General features: G+C 28.5%; 3 protein-coding genes across 3 annotated transcripts in view; 1 reads left to right on the forward strand and 2 right to left on the reverse strand.

The window, feature by feature from the left end:
* The window catches only part of LOC101500380 (cellulose synthase A catalytic subunit 4 [UDP-forming]-like), a 6,464-nt gene extending 5,421 nt beyond the window's left edge, over positions 1-1,043 (reverse strand). The window contains exons 1-3 of the mRNA XM_073370254.1: positions 883-1,043; positions 472-673; positions 102-254 (exon numbers count right to left, since the gene is read on the reverse strand). Of these exons, the coding sequence (XP_073226355.1) occupies positions 102-254; positions 472-673; positions 883-951 (424 nt within the window). The 5' untranslated portion in view covers positions 952-1,043. The remainder of the gene's footprint in view (positions 1-101; positions 255-471; positions 674-882) is intronic.
* Positions 1,044-4,751: 3,708 nt separating this feature from the next.
* Positions 4,752-7,413, reverse strand: LOC101512118 (polygalacturonase QRT3-like). The gene is made up of 3 exons (XM_004487858.3): positions 6,992-7,413; positions 6,562-6,798; positions 4,752-5,997 (listed from the first exon to the last, which is right to left on the reverse strand). Exons 1-3 carry the CDS (start codon positions 7,205-7,207, stop codon positions 4,984-4,986), a joined length of 1,467 nt encoding a protein of 488 aa, XP_004487915.1. The 5' UTR covers positions 7,208-7,413; the 3' UTR covers positions 4,752-4,983.
* A 6,460-nt stretch (positions 7,414-13,873) lies between these two features.
* The window catches only part of LOC101512444 (protein GAMETE CELL DEFECTIVE 1, mitochondrial), a 4,954-nt gene continuing 2,971 nt past the window's right edge, over positions 13,874-15,856 (forward strand). The window contains exons 1-2 of the mRNA XM_004487859.4: positions 13,874-14,557; positions 15,146-15,335. Coding sequence (XP_004487916.1) covers positions 13,977-14,557; positions 15,146-15,335 — 771 coding nt within the window. The 5' untranslated portion in view covers positions 13,874-13,976. The remainder of the gene's footprint in view (positions 14,558-15,145; positions 15,336-15,856) is intronic.

Consider the following 15,856-nt stretch of genomic DNA (forward strand, 5'->3'; position numbering starts at 1 on the left):
GTATTCCCCATTTTCCTGTAAACAATCATAATATTCCCATAGTCTCTTTAATTATTCATATCCTTAGCATAGTTCAAATGTTTCAAGTTGATTTCACATTCATGAGTATGCTTTCATATCATTAAAAGAAATTACCAGATGATTAACATCGCGATGCTGGTCTAGTTCATCGTAGTGATTCTTAATCGGAAACTCATCTTCAAAATCATCTCCATCAAGGTTCTCTTCTTCATCTCCAACCACTCTTGGACAACCTGCAGGGAAGCCACAATCATCATGTCTCTATATAATAGAATTTAATTTGTATAAATTGATAGGTAATATAGTTTTATACATATCCAATCACATTTCACCATTTAGATATTTGTATTTCATAAAATAGGTTCATAAATATCAAAATGGTGAAATGTGATAAAATATTTTATACTGTCAGTGCATACAATTTAAACTTTTAAATCGCAACAAACTAACCTTTATGGCGCTTATAGCGAGTGTTGCATTGAGGACAACATTGATTCCCTTCACTCCTCTCATACTCATAACAAGGTTTACAAACAGGAAATCCACACACATGACAAGCCACAAAAAGCTCTCCATTTTCCTTATATCCAATCTCATCGCCACAAACTCGACATGTTTTCAATGAAGATTGACGGCCCGTAGGAGCCTTATGCTGCAAAAAATAAAATAAAATATAGCATACAATACATGTAAGTCCAATGTTTAAAAAAATTAATCAGACATCAAACTGGCAAGACCTTGATTGAACCGATTTTATACTATCATAGAACATATTAGTATATAATGTTTAAAAAAATGAAAATAAAAAAGCATGCAAGCAATATGGAACAGAAGAAGATGAAAGAATGAAAAGGTAAATACCTCATCAGAGTCATGAGAAAAATGAGAATTGGAGCCAGTGATCAAACCAGCCATGGTGTTTGAAGCCATGGCACAAAAGGCCAAAGTTGGTTAGAAAGAAGATAGAAGGAAGAGTATAGAGGAAAAAGAGTTATATAAGATCATGGTGGGTTGAGAGTAAATAAAACATCAAAATCATGGTTATGTGGATGGAAGAGTAGTGTGTACCAAACTGTGAGTTGGAGGGTCATAGCATAGGTTTGAGTCTAAGAAACGTTAAGGGATGGTTGTGAAGGGCTTTTCTTTATTAATATAACATTGCTTGGATTCAAAGGTGGTGTCTTTTTCTAGTACTTCATGACATGATCAATATGTTACGTGTTGTTTGTAGTTTGTATATTTCATACAATTAAGCTGGTTATAATGTCACATTTCAACATTAATTTTCAGGGTATACCAATAACATTCAAAATTAAAAACCTTTTATAGAGATGTCTTTTCTTTTTTTTTTTTTAATCTTTTTTACCATTTGAGTTACATTTACGATTTGTTTTGTAATTTTTAATGCATGATCTCACATTGCACATTAGAAAGATATGATGTCACATCTTAATATTACTTAAATGATAATTTAATAGAAAAATGTCATAGTATTTATTGAAAGAAAGATTGAATAATTTAATAGTCATATGTTAAATCTCTCATCTAAAATAGAACTTATATTCATCTAAAATAGAACATATATAAAAAGAATGTCATGAAATTTGAATCTAATATTATTTTGAAGGAGGAACTTTCGTCACTCCCATACATATTTAAAAGAAATATAAATTGTGTTATCTAAATCTAACACTTAGATATTGTCAACAACAAAAATCGAATAAATTGTGTAGTTTTTTTTTTTTACAAAATAAATATGTAGTTGGAAAGTACATTTCTGAAAATAAGTGAGTTTTTGAAAACTACTTCGGAGTGAAAAGTATTAACATTTTTTTCTTATTATTACAAGTTTAGAATTTTGGTCTACAAATAAGCTCTTGCTGGATTATTCACCCTTCTCATTTCTTCTTTAAAAATAGATTATTCTTTTTTATTTGTATTAAGATGTGAAATTAATTAGAAATTATTAGTTGTTTTAATTTAAGTGTATAAGTTTCATTATAGTTATTCATGAGTCGATGATCTCAAATAGATCTCTACAAATTTCCACTCCTACTTATTGGAGAATTCATGGGAGCGCAACAGTAATAATACTAAACATTCAGGATCTTTAAGAAATTTTGACACTATATTTCAACTCAAAACCTTAAGACATTAAGTAGATCAGTCATTACTCTTATATATCAAACATTTCCTCTATTCTTAATTGAGATAAGACTAACTATTCACACTTGAATCTATTATAATATATTAAAATAGACTCTTAAATCATTCATTTGACATCTAGTTATATTTTATACCATATAACTCTATTCGTGTCACATCACTTATTTGTTTAGTTGTCATAGCTATAATCTATTCTCTTTCTATTCTTTATATACTACACAATTTCATTTCATCAACAACAAAAAATTCAACAATAAAAAAAATTAATAATAACTCATAATATAATAAATGTTTGCCTATTATTTATTTATTATATTAAATGTGAATTTATTTTGTAACTATTTTCAATGTAAGTACAAATATATTTTCTTTTTTTTTCTTGACTGAACCAAAATTCAAGAAGACACGATACCACAACCTCGAGATATGAACTATTGTTTACGCTAACTTTTTCTCCAATTTGAGTATAGCAAAATTGTTTTTGTGGTGTTTGATGAAATGCAACTGATGTTTATATTCATTTGAGTAACTAACTTTGATATAATTTTCTTCTTCATGACCATCTTCTTCCACAAGAGATTGCTAGCTACTGACATGTGTGATCTTATTATATGTCTAATATTTAGTTACATAATTTTTATGTTATCTTTCATTTACAATATATAATAAATAAATAAAATCTAATTTATTTAATTTATGTTGATGTCAATTATTGATGTTTCATTCAACAAACAATACATTTTCTCTCTTTTCAGCCACTTCTTATTAGGTCATTCGCTTTTCTTTTTTTAAACCATAAGGCCTTCATAGTTCCTAATTTTCATCATTCAAAGTAGATTTATTTTTACAATGCATTTCTTTTTAGCACAATAAATCAATTGTACAATAGTTGGAATTAATACAATTCTTAAAAAATTAAAGTTCCCACAATAATTAAGAAACAATAATAACAATACATTTGTCTACAGAATAATTTGAAACATCTAATCCATATTTTTAACTTTACGTTCTCCAAATCAAATTTCAATATTTCATTTTGCATTATAATTGAATCATGAGTGACATTAATATTTATTGTTTTTGCTCATAAAACTCAACAAAAAAGATCTGACACAAGAGACATGTGAGTTAGCAATGAACAGATGAATACTACAAATTAGTTTTTAATCAAATATTTTAGATTTGTCACAAATATATAAATTATTATTCCAATCTGACAAGTCAAGTTTACGAGGAAACGATTATTTCCTCAAACTCATTTTAAATACCTCATTTGACATTTCTTTTTGTCTCAAATTATTTGTCATTTTACGGTACCAATACAATATTAATTACTTTTTTCTACTAATACTCATATTTATTATATTTCAACTCAATAAATTTTTTCACTAAGTGCAATTAATAAAAATATTTGAGTAAATGAAACATTTTAACTTTGAAATCAATATCAACTAATCATTTTTTAATGAATTGTACACACTTCAAATAAGATATTTAAAATGAGAAGGAGAAAATATTTATCTTGAAGAGTGATGTGGTTTTTTACACTAATACAATGAAAACAAAGTATCTACTAGGTTCCATAATCATTTTATTCTAAATGCACATATTTTCATAATTGAATTTAAATAATATATTTTTAACCTAAACTTATGTTATACATTTGGTTTAGTTCAAATTTTTTCCATTAAGATAGTCTATTATCGTAAAAATAAAAATAATTACTACTATCAATTCAAACTATTCAACCATTTTTTAATTTCTTTAATTGCCTTGTGAATTTTATATGTGTTAATGTCACTTTTAATATTTTTTTTCAATTTATTCTTTTGTGATGTGGCTAATATTTTACTGTCAATTTCATCCCCTATAATTCATACATTTATTACAAATAAAATTATATAAAAAATAAAATTATAAATACAACTATTGTATTTGATTTAATATATAAAATATTTCATTTATGCTACTAAGATATAAGATTTATTTAATAAAAATGTTAATTCACGAAACAAAATGAAAAATGAGACTCATAAATAATTAATTCTAAAAAAGACTTATAAATTATATATGTGATATAATTTCTAATGGTTACTAATTTTGTGCGCGGGTTGAAATCTAGTTTTAATTGTTTATGAGAAAGGGGTAAATTTAAAATTTTCAATTAAACTAGCTAGCTATAAAATCAACTAGGTGGGTGTAGATTGGATCAAACTACATTTTTCTTAAACATGTTTGATCTATAAAATAAATTTAAGGTTGAACATTTTTAGGTATATAATAATAATAATAATAATAATAATAATAATAATAATAATAATAATAATAATAATAACTTAATTTATAGAAAGAGATTGCCTTGTAATTATTAAGTTTCAACTTGATTATGCACCCCAAAACTCTCAAAATAGTAGCAATTTCAACATATAGACCTTCTTCCTTTGGCTTTGAAATTGTTTACCATCTAGTTCATTTTCACAAAATATTTGAAATTCACATTTATACACTTTTAACATCATCAACTAACTTGTTCAACTATGCCACCAAATTTTGAGAAAGAAAGATATGAAAACACCATCTAATATTTTGAATATTTAAAGCCATCAAAAGTCTCTCATACAAAGTCATATATAACCCTCTTCAAATTAAATTATGTTTTGAATAATTCATGGTATCCATCTTATGTGAATATGTAACATCAAATTCAACTTTTATATCACTAAATTTTCAAATGGATTCAATACTTAACCATTAGTTATGCACATTTTGCCTCTTCACTCAGAAATGAAACCTTCTTCAACTCGCCCCGCTTTGATCCACCGTGACAAAAACATTAGCAACAACAGCTTCATTGGTTTGAATCACAACTTTATTATCCGAAACATTCCTCAAAGCATGATTAGGAAAAGTAGTTCCAACAGAACTTAATGAGTACTGAACATTTTTAATAAGATTAGGAAATATAAGAATGTTATTAAAATCAACATTCCATAAACTTCCATTCCCTTCCATACTCATTTTTGCAACTGTAGCCTTTAATTTCATTCCCCTTACAATGTTCCTATCAACAACAACTTGATCTATTTCATGAAAATTACTATTATTTGATTCATCCAAATGAACAATTTCAACACCTTGATTTGAACCAGAGAACATGTTATCAACAATAGTAACACCATTGACAACACCATGGATAGATTTGAAGACAATATTAGCATCACCAAGGAAGAAGGTACTTGAAATATGAAGTTGAACAGGATCTTCAGCAACAATGCTTGTGTAATCCATATAAGAATTCACAATCCTTGTTTGAGTTAAACCAGGAAGTTGCAAATAAATTCCAGTGCCACCAAAACCAGTGGCTTTATTGTAACAATGTATACCAGAAAATGTGTTGGCTTGACCAGTAACCAAGATTCCAATATCAGCAGAGAAAATCACAACATCTGTGACAGCATTATCATTACCTTGAAGGTTTATTCCTATGCCTGTGAAGTTTCTTTCTTGTTGATCGCCGCCGGCTGTAATATGCTGACCAATGAATGAGTTTCTGATGTATGTTTCATGTCCACTTTTTACTAATATTCCATTTGTTGTGAAATGTGTAATGTAACAATTCTCTATGTTTGTTCTAACTGAATTTATTACTGAAATTCCTCCTCCTCTATACTTTGAATCCAATAACAGGTCTTTCAGAGTTATGTACTCAAAATTGTAGGATGATGAAGATGAATTTGATGAGGGTGATAAATCAATAATGTACCCTTCTTCAGGAAAATTATCTGAGGCTTTTATTGTTCCACCATGTATCTGTTTTTTCATCAATTTAAAACAATAAATAAATCAATTTGACCTGTTAAATATTTTGATTTATTTTGAATGCTGTATTGAGTAAACAAATAAAAAGTGTTAGTTTGGTTTGGCTTGACTTTTCTAATATCTTAATAAGGAAAATACTTTTCTAATATATGAATAGAAAATAGTCATACTTATTTTGTTGATCTAGTTATACCAACTGCTTCGCCACCATGACTAACTTATACCAAATTGAGACTACTAATTTCTCTCATAAATTAAATCTTCCCATAAAGTCTTAAAACACTGCCAATTGTCAAAAAATAATAAAGGGTATGTAAACTTTGGTAGATACTTCTCATATAGTAAGCATCAAGTATATTGTTCAAAAAGCAACATTTCTTCCTATTGAAATGCAGCAAAATTGAAAAAAACTCTTGAGGAGTTTCCCTCCTATGTCATCTTACTAGGCTGGAGAACTAGTCTCTGCTGTTGTACGCAGAGATATTCGGATACCATTACTCATGAAAAATTATGTGAATGTAAGTTATCAAATTAAGAGTTTGGGCAGGCATATACCATGAGGTTTCCAACACCGGCTTCCGGCAACTTGAGTGACCTGCTGATCAAGTAATTTCCACCTTCAAGATTGATTTGTGCACCTCCAAGGTTTCTGATTCCTTCCAACAAATTTCCTTCACTTACACCATTTGCTGCATCTGCTATGGCTGCAAGTATTGCTTCTGTGCTATCTAAATTCCCTGTTGGGTCTGCACCATACGATGTCACACGGTATTCTCTTGTTTGGTTCATACCCTACCATCACATAAAGTAAACATCAAACATTTGATAATTTTTTTTCTATATAAAAAATGGACTAAACCAAAGGCGAAACTATGAACGCCAACACAGACACCAGACAATGATACTAACAAGTTAACACTGATATATGTCGAACACCAAACATGCTTTCAATTTGAAGCGTGAGTGCTACATAGGATGGAATTACCTCAGTTAGCTGAGAAGAAGTTGAAGGTGAGACGGAAGATGATGGTGTTGAAGCAATGGAATCATGTCTTGTTAAAGATGCCTTGAATGACTTTAATCTATGTATTGCTTCAAGATGCTTGCCATTAGGAATTGTCCTAGAAGAAAAATTCTCACCATAAACACCAATTACAATGAAACAAAGAAGCAAGGAGCAGACAATAGATTTTCCTGTCATATTGTTTGGTATATTTGGTGAGAGATTTTTGAGGTTAGTGTGAAGCTGTTGAGGAAAAGGATTCTAAGTGTGTGTCCATTTAAATAAGGTTATGAGAAAGAGAGGCATGCATAGAAGTAATGATGTTAACTAAGATTTGATAAGAAAATGTTTAGGAACATTTTGATATTGGATCATACACATAACACCTTCTATGATCATTTTAGACTATGATATTTATTTTAGTGAAGGTTGCTTGTTATGTAATCTTTTTATTAATAATTTATCATAAGTAAGCAGTTACCAACTTCTTACTTTTGGGACCTTAATTTACTTTACTATATAGTTTGACATATTCCAAAGGAGTAGTCAAATTGGATGCTTCATAGCGGTAAATTTGGACAAGAATATTATTACGTAGATATCTATTTATTTATTGATTAAATTGAAAGGTTTATGCTCTCACCTATACTTCTCACCTCAATACATTTAAAGAAATTATTTTATTACTTTTATTATATATAAAAATAAGAAAAAAAATTGAAATAAGAAATTTCTTAATTTTTAAAATAAAAATAGAAATTTTTTGAAATAGAAATAGAAACCTCTAGAATATGAAATTCTAGAAGTTTAAAATTTTTTGATGCGCATGACAAGGATAAGATACCATATTGACAAGATAATCATTATCATATCTTGTGTTTGATATCATTATTTTATCTTCTCATGTATTTGATACACATCTTATCATTTAATCATGTATTTTTTTTCAAATTAACTTATAATAATTTTAATTTTTAAATATTATAAATTAACAAAAAAAATAATAAAAAAATTAAATAAATAGTAAAATAATTATATTAAAGTAATCAATTGACACTACAAAATAAACAACTTCAAAATTTAAAAAGAAAATGAGTAACCAAATAAATTTATTTTGTTTATTAAATAAGTTAAATAAATATATGATATATATAATATTATATGTAAATGACAAAACTACTCATGTAAATAAATTATATTTATGTTAAAAAATTTAATTATTTTTCATATTTGTATAATTTTGAGTAATCATTTATTAGATTATATAAAATGACAAAATTATTCTTGTAATAAAATCATAAATAATTTTAAAAATTAAATACTAATATTTTATTTTTAAGTTTCATATCAAATTCTATTGTTTTTTCTTTACAAGATTTCAATTTTATATTTTAAACCATGTTTTACAAAGATAATCAAATAAATTATTTTTTTTTATCTTATTTTATTGATTTCTAATTCAATTCATATTCATAATAAGAATTTTAACTAGAAAGAGGGTTGATTAGTATTTAAGATTATTTTTATCAAATCTCTTATCATTTATCACACATGTCCATCAAATATACCTTTAAAGTGAAACTTTATTTGGAGTAAGAAAAATTATTTCGTTTTACTGGAACTATTAAGTAGCCCTCTCCTAAATGAATACAAGGGCAGGAGATAAAAATATTTAGAAGACTCAGTGCACTTCTCATTTAAAGCCTTAAATTATTATAGCAATTGCATTAGATTTTAATGTACATTATAGCTGGTATCATGTAAGATTTAGTCCCAAAAAAACGTATCATGTAAGATCCACTTTCTCCAAAAAAAGAAAAAGTGGTGTGAGGAAATTTTATTACTAACATGATTAATTATTTACTAAAATTAATTAATTTAAACTTTAAACCCTTTAATTAAAAAATCTCACTCTCAAATATTCACCTAAACAAATTTATTTTTTTCAATTTTAAGAAGAGACAAATAGTTAACAAACAATTTTATCTACACAGTATTAACAAAACACATCTGATTTTTATTTTTGTCTCTAATAGTAAGATTCGTACATCTTTTAAGTGTGAAAATATAAAAAATTATGAATTTGAATTTAAACTTTTACATATATCAAATGTTATTACAGCTATGAACATACACTCGTGGTGGTTATTGATTGATTAAGATTAACTTTAGGAAATATAATCAAATGCTTGTCGCGTTTTTATATATTTCATGCAATAGCTTCATGATCGGAAAATGTACACATTTTTTATATAATCATGAAAGAGTTAACATGATGTGATTAACCTGTTAGTAGAAAAAATGATGTGATGATTAACCTGAGTATACTTAATAGAAACCATGAAAAGATTGTTCTCCTTAAATTTAGAGGATTGTCAAAAACAACTGAATCATGCTTTGGGTGCCGTAAATTTAATTTGAGGCAACATGTAATATAGTAAGAGACAATCTAAAACAAATTTTACGAGACCAACAAATGTTAATCCCTCCAAGTATAAATTGGATCATCGGTTTCTACGACAAAGTGTATGGTTATTAAAAAAGAAATAATATTAAATTAAAATAAAAAATAGGTTATGCATCTTTGTTGACCAATCTCTTAATAAGTGTCTCATTCCCCTCCCAATTGGGTCTTTGACTTATGCTCTAATGGTAAGCAGGTTGTAGTTAATAAAAATAAATGAAAATATTTTATGGACACTAAAACACCTCTTAGACGTCATGAGAAAAATTAAAATAGAGAAATTGATCAAAGAAATGTGATATCTTAATAATGTAATAAAAAAAATGAAAATGTTAAATAAATATAGGAAAAATAAAGATGTTCAAATATCATGATTAAAATTAAAACAACAACATTACTATTTAGTACAATATGTTATACATACAAGTCGCAAGAAATCTTATAGGTCCACTTTTAAAACATTCAACAACCCATCAATTTGGGGTTTGACACCAAATAAAGTGGGATGAAGTTACACATCCTTTTTTATTTATTTATTAAAATACATTCTCATACTAAAGAGCATTATTCTTAAAACAAATGGCATAGTAGCATTCCTACTAGCTCCCCTAAGTAGTTTAATGTTGATAGTTATACAAACCGCTTTCCCGAGTCAAATTATAGAGAAATTTGCCAAGTGTAACCGGCAAGAAAGGGATCAAGAAGTAGAGAAGTGGAGAGAAATTGTTGAGTTGGTCCACATTTGAATTCTGGTTCGGATGGGAAAAAAATAGAAGTATCAAAATCGGTTTAAAGTGTATAGAAATTTAAGGTCTGTTTGGTTTTTAATAGTGGGAAAGAGAAGAGATCATATTAAGATTAGAGAGAAGTTAAAACCTAGTTCAAAATAGTAGAAATGACATATTTTTATGTGTTTGGATAAAAGAAAGAGAAAAAAATTTAAATAATTTTATCCGCGTTCCCTATAAATCTCCAAGGAAAAACAAAATCACCTTCTCTTTCTAAAATTTGAATCAAATATAAAAATATAAAAAAAAATTCTCATCTCCCTTCCAACTAAACACATCCTAAAAAAATTAAAAAAAAAAAGACTTTTTTAAATAAATAAATAAATATTTTTAAAAGACTTAAATTTGTATTGATGTTATATTTTTTGGAATTTTTAAGATGTAAAATCATTTATTAAATTACTATAATAGATTAAATTAAATTTTTTAAATTAAAACAAAAACAATAAAAAACAATGAGCATTTAACCGAAGATGAAGATATACAAAAATTGAAATATTGTATAAATCAAGACTAGACGAGGAAAAAAAATAGAACAATAAAATTTAATTGGTCTCATTATACTATTTTTATTGAATATATTTTAATACTTAATATTAGGTAAAATATTTTCTTTTTGAAATGAGGCCCAAGGCTAATAATCTCTTGGTTGCCTTGTCCAGTGGTTGGGTCAGGATAGAAATCTAACATTAGACATGCATGAGGAAACTAATAACATATGTAACAGAAAGAAAATGAATTAAATTAATGGCTCCAATGCCAAACTCAACGACATAATTTGTTTGGGGACTTGGGGTTTCTCGCACAATCATATATTTAAAGAATTGAATTTCTTTAAGGCATCCCGATTTGATTTTTGTTATGGAAACTACAAGGACTTATACCAAAATGTTACAACTCAAGAACATTGGATGTCCAGATGATGTGGTTTCTTTCATGAGAATTTATGGGCTTATTATGAAAGTAAAATATTCTTGTAGTTCTTTCGTAATCTCTTCAGTTCTTCATCACTAAAGTTCTTCTACTACTTAGAAAGCGTAGCTAATGTGTGGGATTAAAGGGTGTATATAGGTTGGATTTGGTTGTATTTGGCCAAATTCGATATTCATAACCAATTAGTTTTATTTGAGTTGAGTTGAAGTCTCAACATGTCATTTTTACATCAAATTAAAACCAAATCAACTCGATTATAAGTGGATTTAGTTGGGTTTGTGGGTTATAAAGAAAAAATATTTTTATTTAAAAAAAATTAACTAAATTTAAATATTTAAACATCTAAAAAATAACAAAATTATATTTCAACATGTCATTTAATACTTAAAATACATCAACAATCACAAATAAATACTTAAATAAATTAAATTCACAATAAATTCTCAAATATAATTCAACAACTAAATTTTAACTATGTCTCAATAGTAAATAAATAAATATATATGTCACGTCAATGAGTTGAGTTTCCGTGTTCAAAATGTTAAGTCTGCTATTTGAATTGAACATCACTGGATTAAAATGAGTTGGTTCGGGTTAAGCTCGAACTTAAATAGGTTTGGTCAAAATACAGATTGAGTTGATTTTGATGAACTTAAATAGGTTTAACACCCCTATGTGGGATGATATTAAGGAAAACATTAACTCGAATATTTGAGATGGTCATGATACTGGGTTCTAAGAAGACTCTTGGATTTCGGGTGTAATAGTCTTTATTCCCAATTTTTTAGAGTTATCCCTTAAGGCAAAGTTAATTTCTCTATGTTCTAATAGGATTTTCCTTGTTGGATTGTTTATCCACAAGGCAATATTTTGTGTTGAAAAAGGTCTAAGTATCTAATACCATCATTGTTAAGATTTGAGTTTGGAATTAGGGTTGTACATGGGTCAGTTTTGGGTTGGGTTTGACCAAAATTCAAATCGTGTAGGAAACATTGGGTTGTTGAATCTAGTAAAAAAAACGTATGCTACAGTATTGGATTTGGTTGCATCAAACCGCCCATTTTTGAGTTGGATTGGGTGTTGGGTTATCCACCTTTTTTTTTTAATTGTTAATGATAGACCATCATATTCTTTCTTAAAAAAAAATGTCACAACCTTAATTTTTCCTTCAAAATATAGTGTAACCTAATTTCACTATATTTTTAGCAACTAATATATCTAAATTTACAATTAATGAGGATATCAAAATCATAAAATTCATAACAAAATATTTTTATTGCAAGCATCAACATAACCAAAGTTACAAGGTTCAGAAAATTGTATAAAATATTTGCAAGCATCAAAATAACTAAAGTGCAACATCCTAAAATAACCAAATAAATTTTATGAATTGGGTTACCTGGGTAAGATGGGTTTGGTTTTCACCCGACCCAGACCGTTTTTTGGGGTCGATCCATATCGGGTTGACCGAGTTGGTTGAGTTGGAGCAACTCATGTACAATCTTACTAGGAATGATTTTAATCGCCGTCAATTTTTTTCCTGGAAATTAGCTCATAATAGGCTTCTTACTAAAGATAAATGTTATTCTAAAAGGATCACTACCGATAACTTTTGTCCTAGATGCCTTGATTTCCCAATGACAATTATACACATGTTGAGAGATTATGAAGAAGTTAGAAAATTTTGGTTAGGTCTCATTGAACTTAATGATTAAAGTAAATTATTTATTCTTCATCATTATAATTGGTTGAATTGGAATATTTCCAATGGTGATGTTAGGTAGATTCAAGCTCATTGGTTCTCTTTATTTGGAGTGGCTATCTATGAGATTTAGAAGATTTGGAATAGCCTTGTGTTTCCTTGGACTTCTTATTTGAACAGTTTTTTTTTACAGTGTTCTCAATCAAGCTCAATCTATCAACGGAGTTAATCTTCATGTTAACTCTCAATTGTGTGTCCCTAAGCGAGAACTTGATCAAAACCTCTGCAGAGTTGGTATAAAGTTAATGTGGATGATTGGTTTTCTTAGAACTTCTAATGTAAGTTCAACCTATGGTGGTATCATTCGTATTTCTAAAGGTAGATTCATCAAAAGATTTAATAATATAGTTGGTTCTTGTTCGTTGTTTGGGTTGATCTATGCAGGCTAAGACTTGTATCAAGATAACTAAGCTCCAAAGCCTCACTTCAATTGTATTTGAATTGGACTCTCGCGTGTTAATTCAAAATCCTCTTTAAATTTGCATTTTCTACCTCTTCTTCAAAATATCATTTTCTTCTTTAGCTTTTGGATTGGAGAACTTTATTTATTCATGTTTTTTAATAGGCTAGTAGATGTATTAATTATCTAGTCAATTTGGATATTTCAATTTAGTCGTTCGATTAAATATTTATAGAAGTCTTTTTCTTCTTTACATATTATTTTGATCGATGATATAAAATGCACTTTTTTGTTGTTGTTGAAAATGTAAGATGAATTTATAGATCTCATTTAGTTTCATAGAATAATTTAATTTTTATAAAATAAATAAATAAATAAGGGTTCAATATCAAACAAGAAGAAGATTAAATGAAACTAAGAGTAGGAATTTAGAATTAAAATTTTGGTTAGGACTTTAAAATAAAAATAGTTGGGGGACTTTAAAATAAATTAAAATTACAAAATAACACTAATGTAGTTTCAGAACCCACACACCAAAACACTAACACCATTCCTATTCCTTTCTCCTTCTCTTAAAACTCATTCTCAGTCGCCGTCACTCCATTCCCAACGCCGTTACAATGCAAACCATTAACCGTTTCATCTCCGTCACAAGGCGACTCACCACCGAACTCCGCTACGAAAACCGCCTCCATTTCACACCTTCCAGAACACTGTCAACCACAAATTCCGGCGAACAAGTTGGATCCTTCGAAGACACGAATTGGGAAACGCCCTCCACATGGTCAACAGGTCTAACAAAGGACCACTTCAACGGCGAAGCCAATCCACAAACGACTCTTTCAGATCTCCAAGAGATGGAGGAAAAGCTACAGGAATTGGAAGAGGAGAATCGGAATAGCAAATCTTATGTGGATAGTTGGAAAAAGAGATTGGCGGATACTTGTGTGTTGTTGAAACAGGTTCGTGAGCCTGGTGCTAGAGGTTCCTATTTGAAGGACAGTGAGAAAGCTGAGATGTATCGATTGCATAAGAAAAATCCTGAGGTTTATACTGTTGAGAAGCTTGCTAAGGATTATAGGATCATGAGACAGAGGGTTCATGCTATTCTTTGGCTTAAGGAACTTGAAGAAGAGGAAGAGAAGAAGCTAGGTCACCGTCTTGATGATTCCGTTGAGCTCTTGCTTGACACATTTCCTGAGTCAGTGCTTTTTTAATACTATTTACTTTTTATTAATTATAATTTGTTTTTTGTTAGGTGGAAATTGGTTGTTCATAGGTTTAATTGAATTTAGGGTTTATGGTTTATTTACTGTTGAGTGAATATGATTGTTCATATGTTAAGTTTAATTAAAAAAAATTGGGGTATTAATAAGAGTGGCACTAATGACCATTTTACAACTAACTATCTTAGCTGAGATTTGAACTTTGTGCCTTGAGGTTCAAAGTCAAGCTCTTAAATTTATTAGGGTTTAAGGTTTATTTATTTTGTTAAGTGACTAGTGATTGTTCATATGTTGAGTTAAATTAGGGTTTATTTATTTTGTTAAGTGAAACGTGATTGTTCATTTGTTGAGTTAAATTAGGGCTTATTTATTTTGTTAAGTGTCAAATGATTGTTCATATGTTGATTTGAATAGGATTTATGTATTGTTATATGAAAAATGATTGTTCATCTGTTTTGTTGAATTTAGGGTTTATTAATTGTTAAGTGAAATATGATTGTTCATATGTTGAGTTGAATTTATGGTTTATTTACTTATTGTTTTTTTTCTTGGTGTTGTTGCAGATTTTTTATTTCCCATGATAGGGAGTTCCATGTTGCTTCTCTTCCTTACAAACCCGACTTCAAGGTGATGCCTGAGGGGTGGGATGGCATTACCAAAGATTTGGACGAAGTTCATTATGAGATCTCCAAAAAGGAAGATGATATGCTTTATCGAGATTTTGTTGAGAAGATGAACTTCAACAAGAAGAAAGTGAGTTCTCTTTGGCTGTTATTCTATATTTTGCCAACAAAGCATAGCTTGTTGTATAGAAATTGGTAGATACATGTCTTGTGTGCTTTATTTTGGCTTTACTATGTTGTTGTGGAGCAGTCGAAGTATTTGATATCTTTGCTGTAGAAATTTAATAGGTATGGGGATAGTTTGGCATGACATATTGGTGGGATTTATGTTGTCTGTAGAGTATAGAGTACACATGGCATCCAAATTTGATGGAGGACAAAGAGCGTATATAAGTCTTTACTGAGAAATAGAAAAGGTTTTAGATAAGAAAGATTCAAACATGGCAAATGAGCTGGTTAACAAACCAGAAAAGAAAAAGGTTCTTGATAATTCAGGTTTTGGATTCGATGTTCATGACAAAGAACCTGCCTTAGCCTTAAAAAGGCTTAGGCATTTGATTACTTTCACTGAAGATTTTTGTGGAAAAAAATGGATTTTTGTGGATAGAAAAACCAGAAGATTTTCTGTTTTCAAAAGATTTAAATTTCCTG

The sequence above is a fragment of the Cicer arietinum genome, chromosome 1, assembly GCF_000331145.2.
Source record: "Cicer arietinum cultivar CDC Frontier isolate Library 1 chromosome 1, Cicar.CDCFrontier_v2.0, whole genome shotgun sequence".
Classification (NCBI taxonomy): domain Eukaryota; kingdom Viridiplantae; phylum Streptophyta; class Magnoliopsida; order Fabales; family Fabaceae; genus Cicer; species Cicer arietinum.

Excerpts from the sequence above, each read along its gene's own strand:
- LOC101512118 (XM_004487858.3), bottom strand. The coding sequence starts at position 7,207 with ATGACAGGAAAATCTATTGTCTGCTCCTTGCTTCTTTGTTTCATTGTA. Across the intron at positions 6,799-6,991 it reads CTTCTTCTCAGCTAACTGAG|GGTATGAACCAAACAAGAGA; the intron begins GTAATTCCATCC and ends ATGTGATGGTAG. Across the intron at positions 5,998-6,561 it reads CCGGTGTTGGAAACCTCATG|ATACATGGTGGAACAATAAA; the intron begins GTATATGCCTGC and ends ATGAAAAAACAG.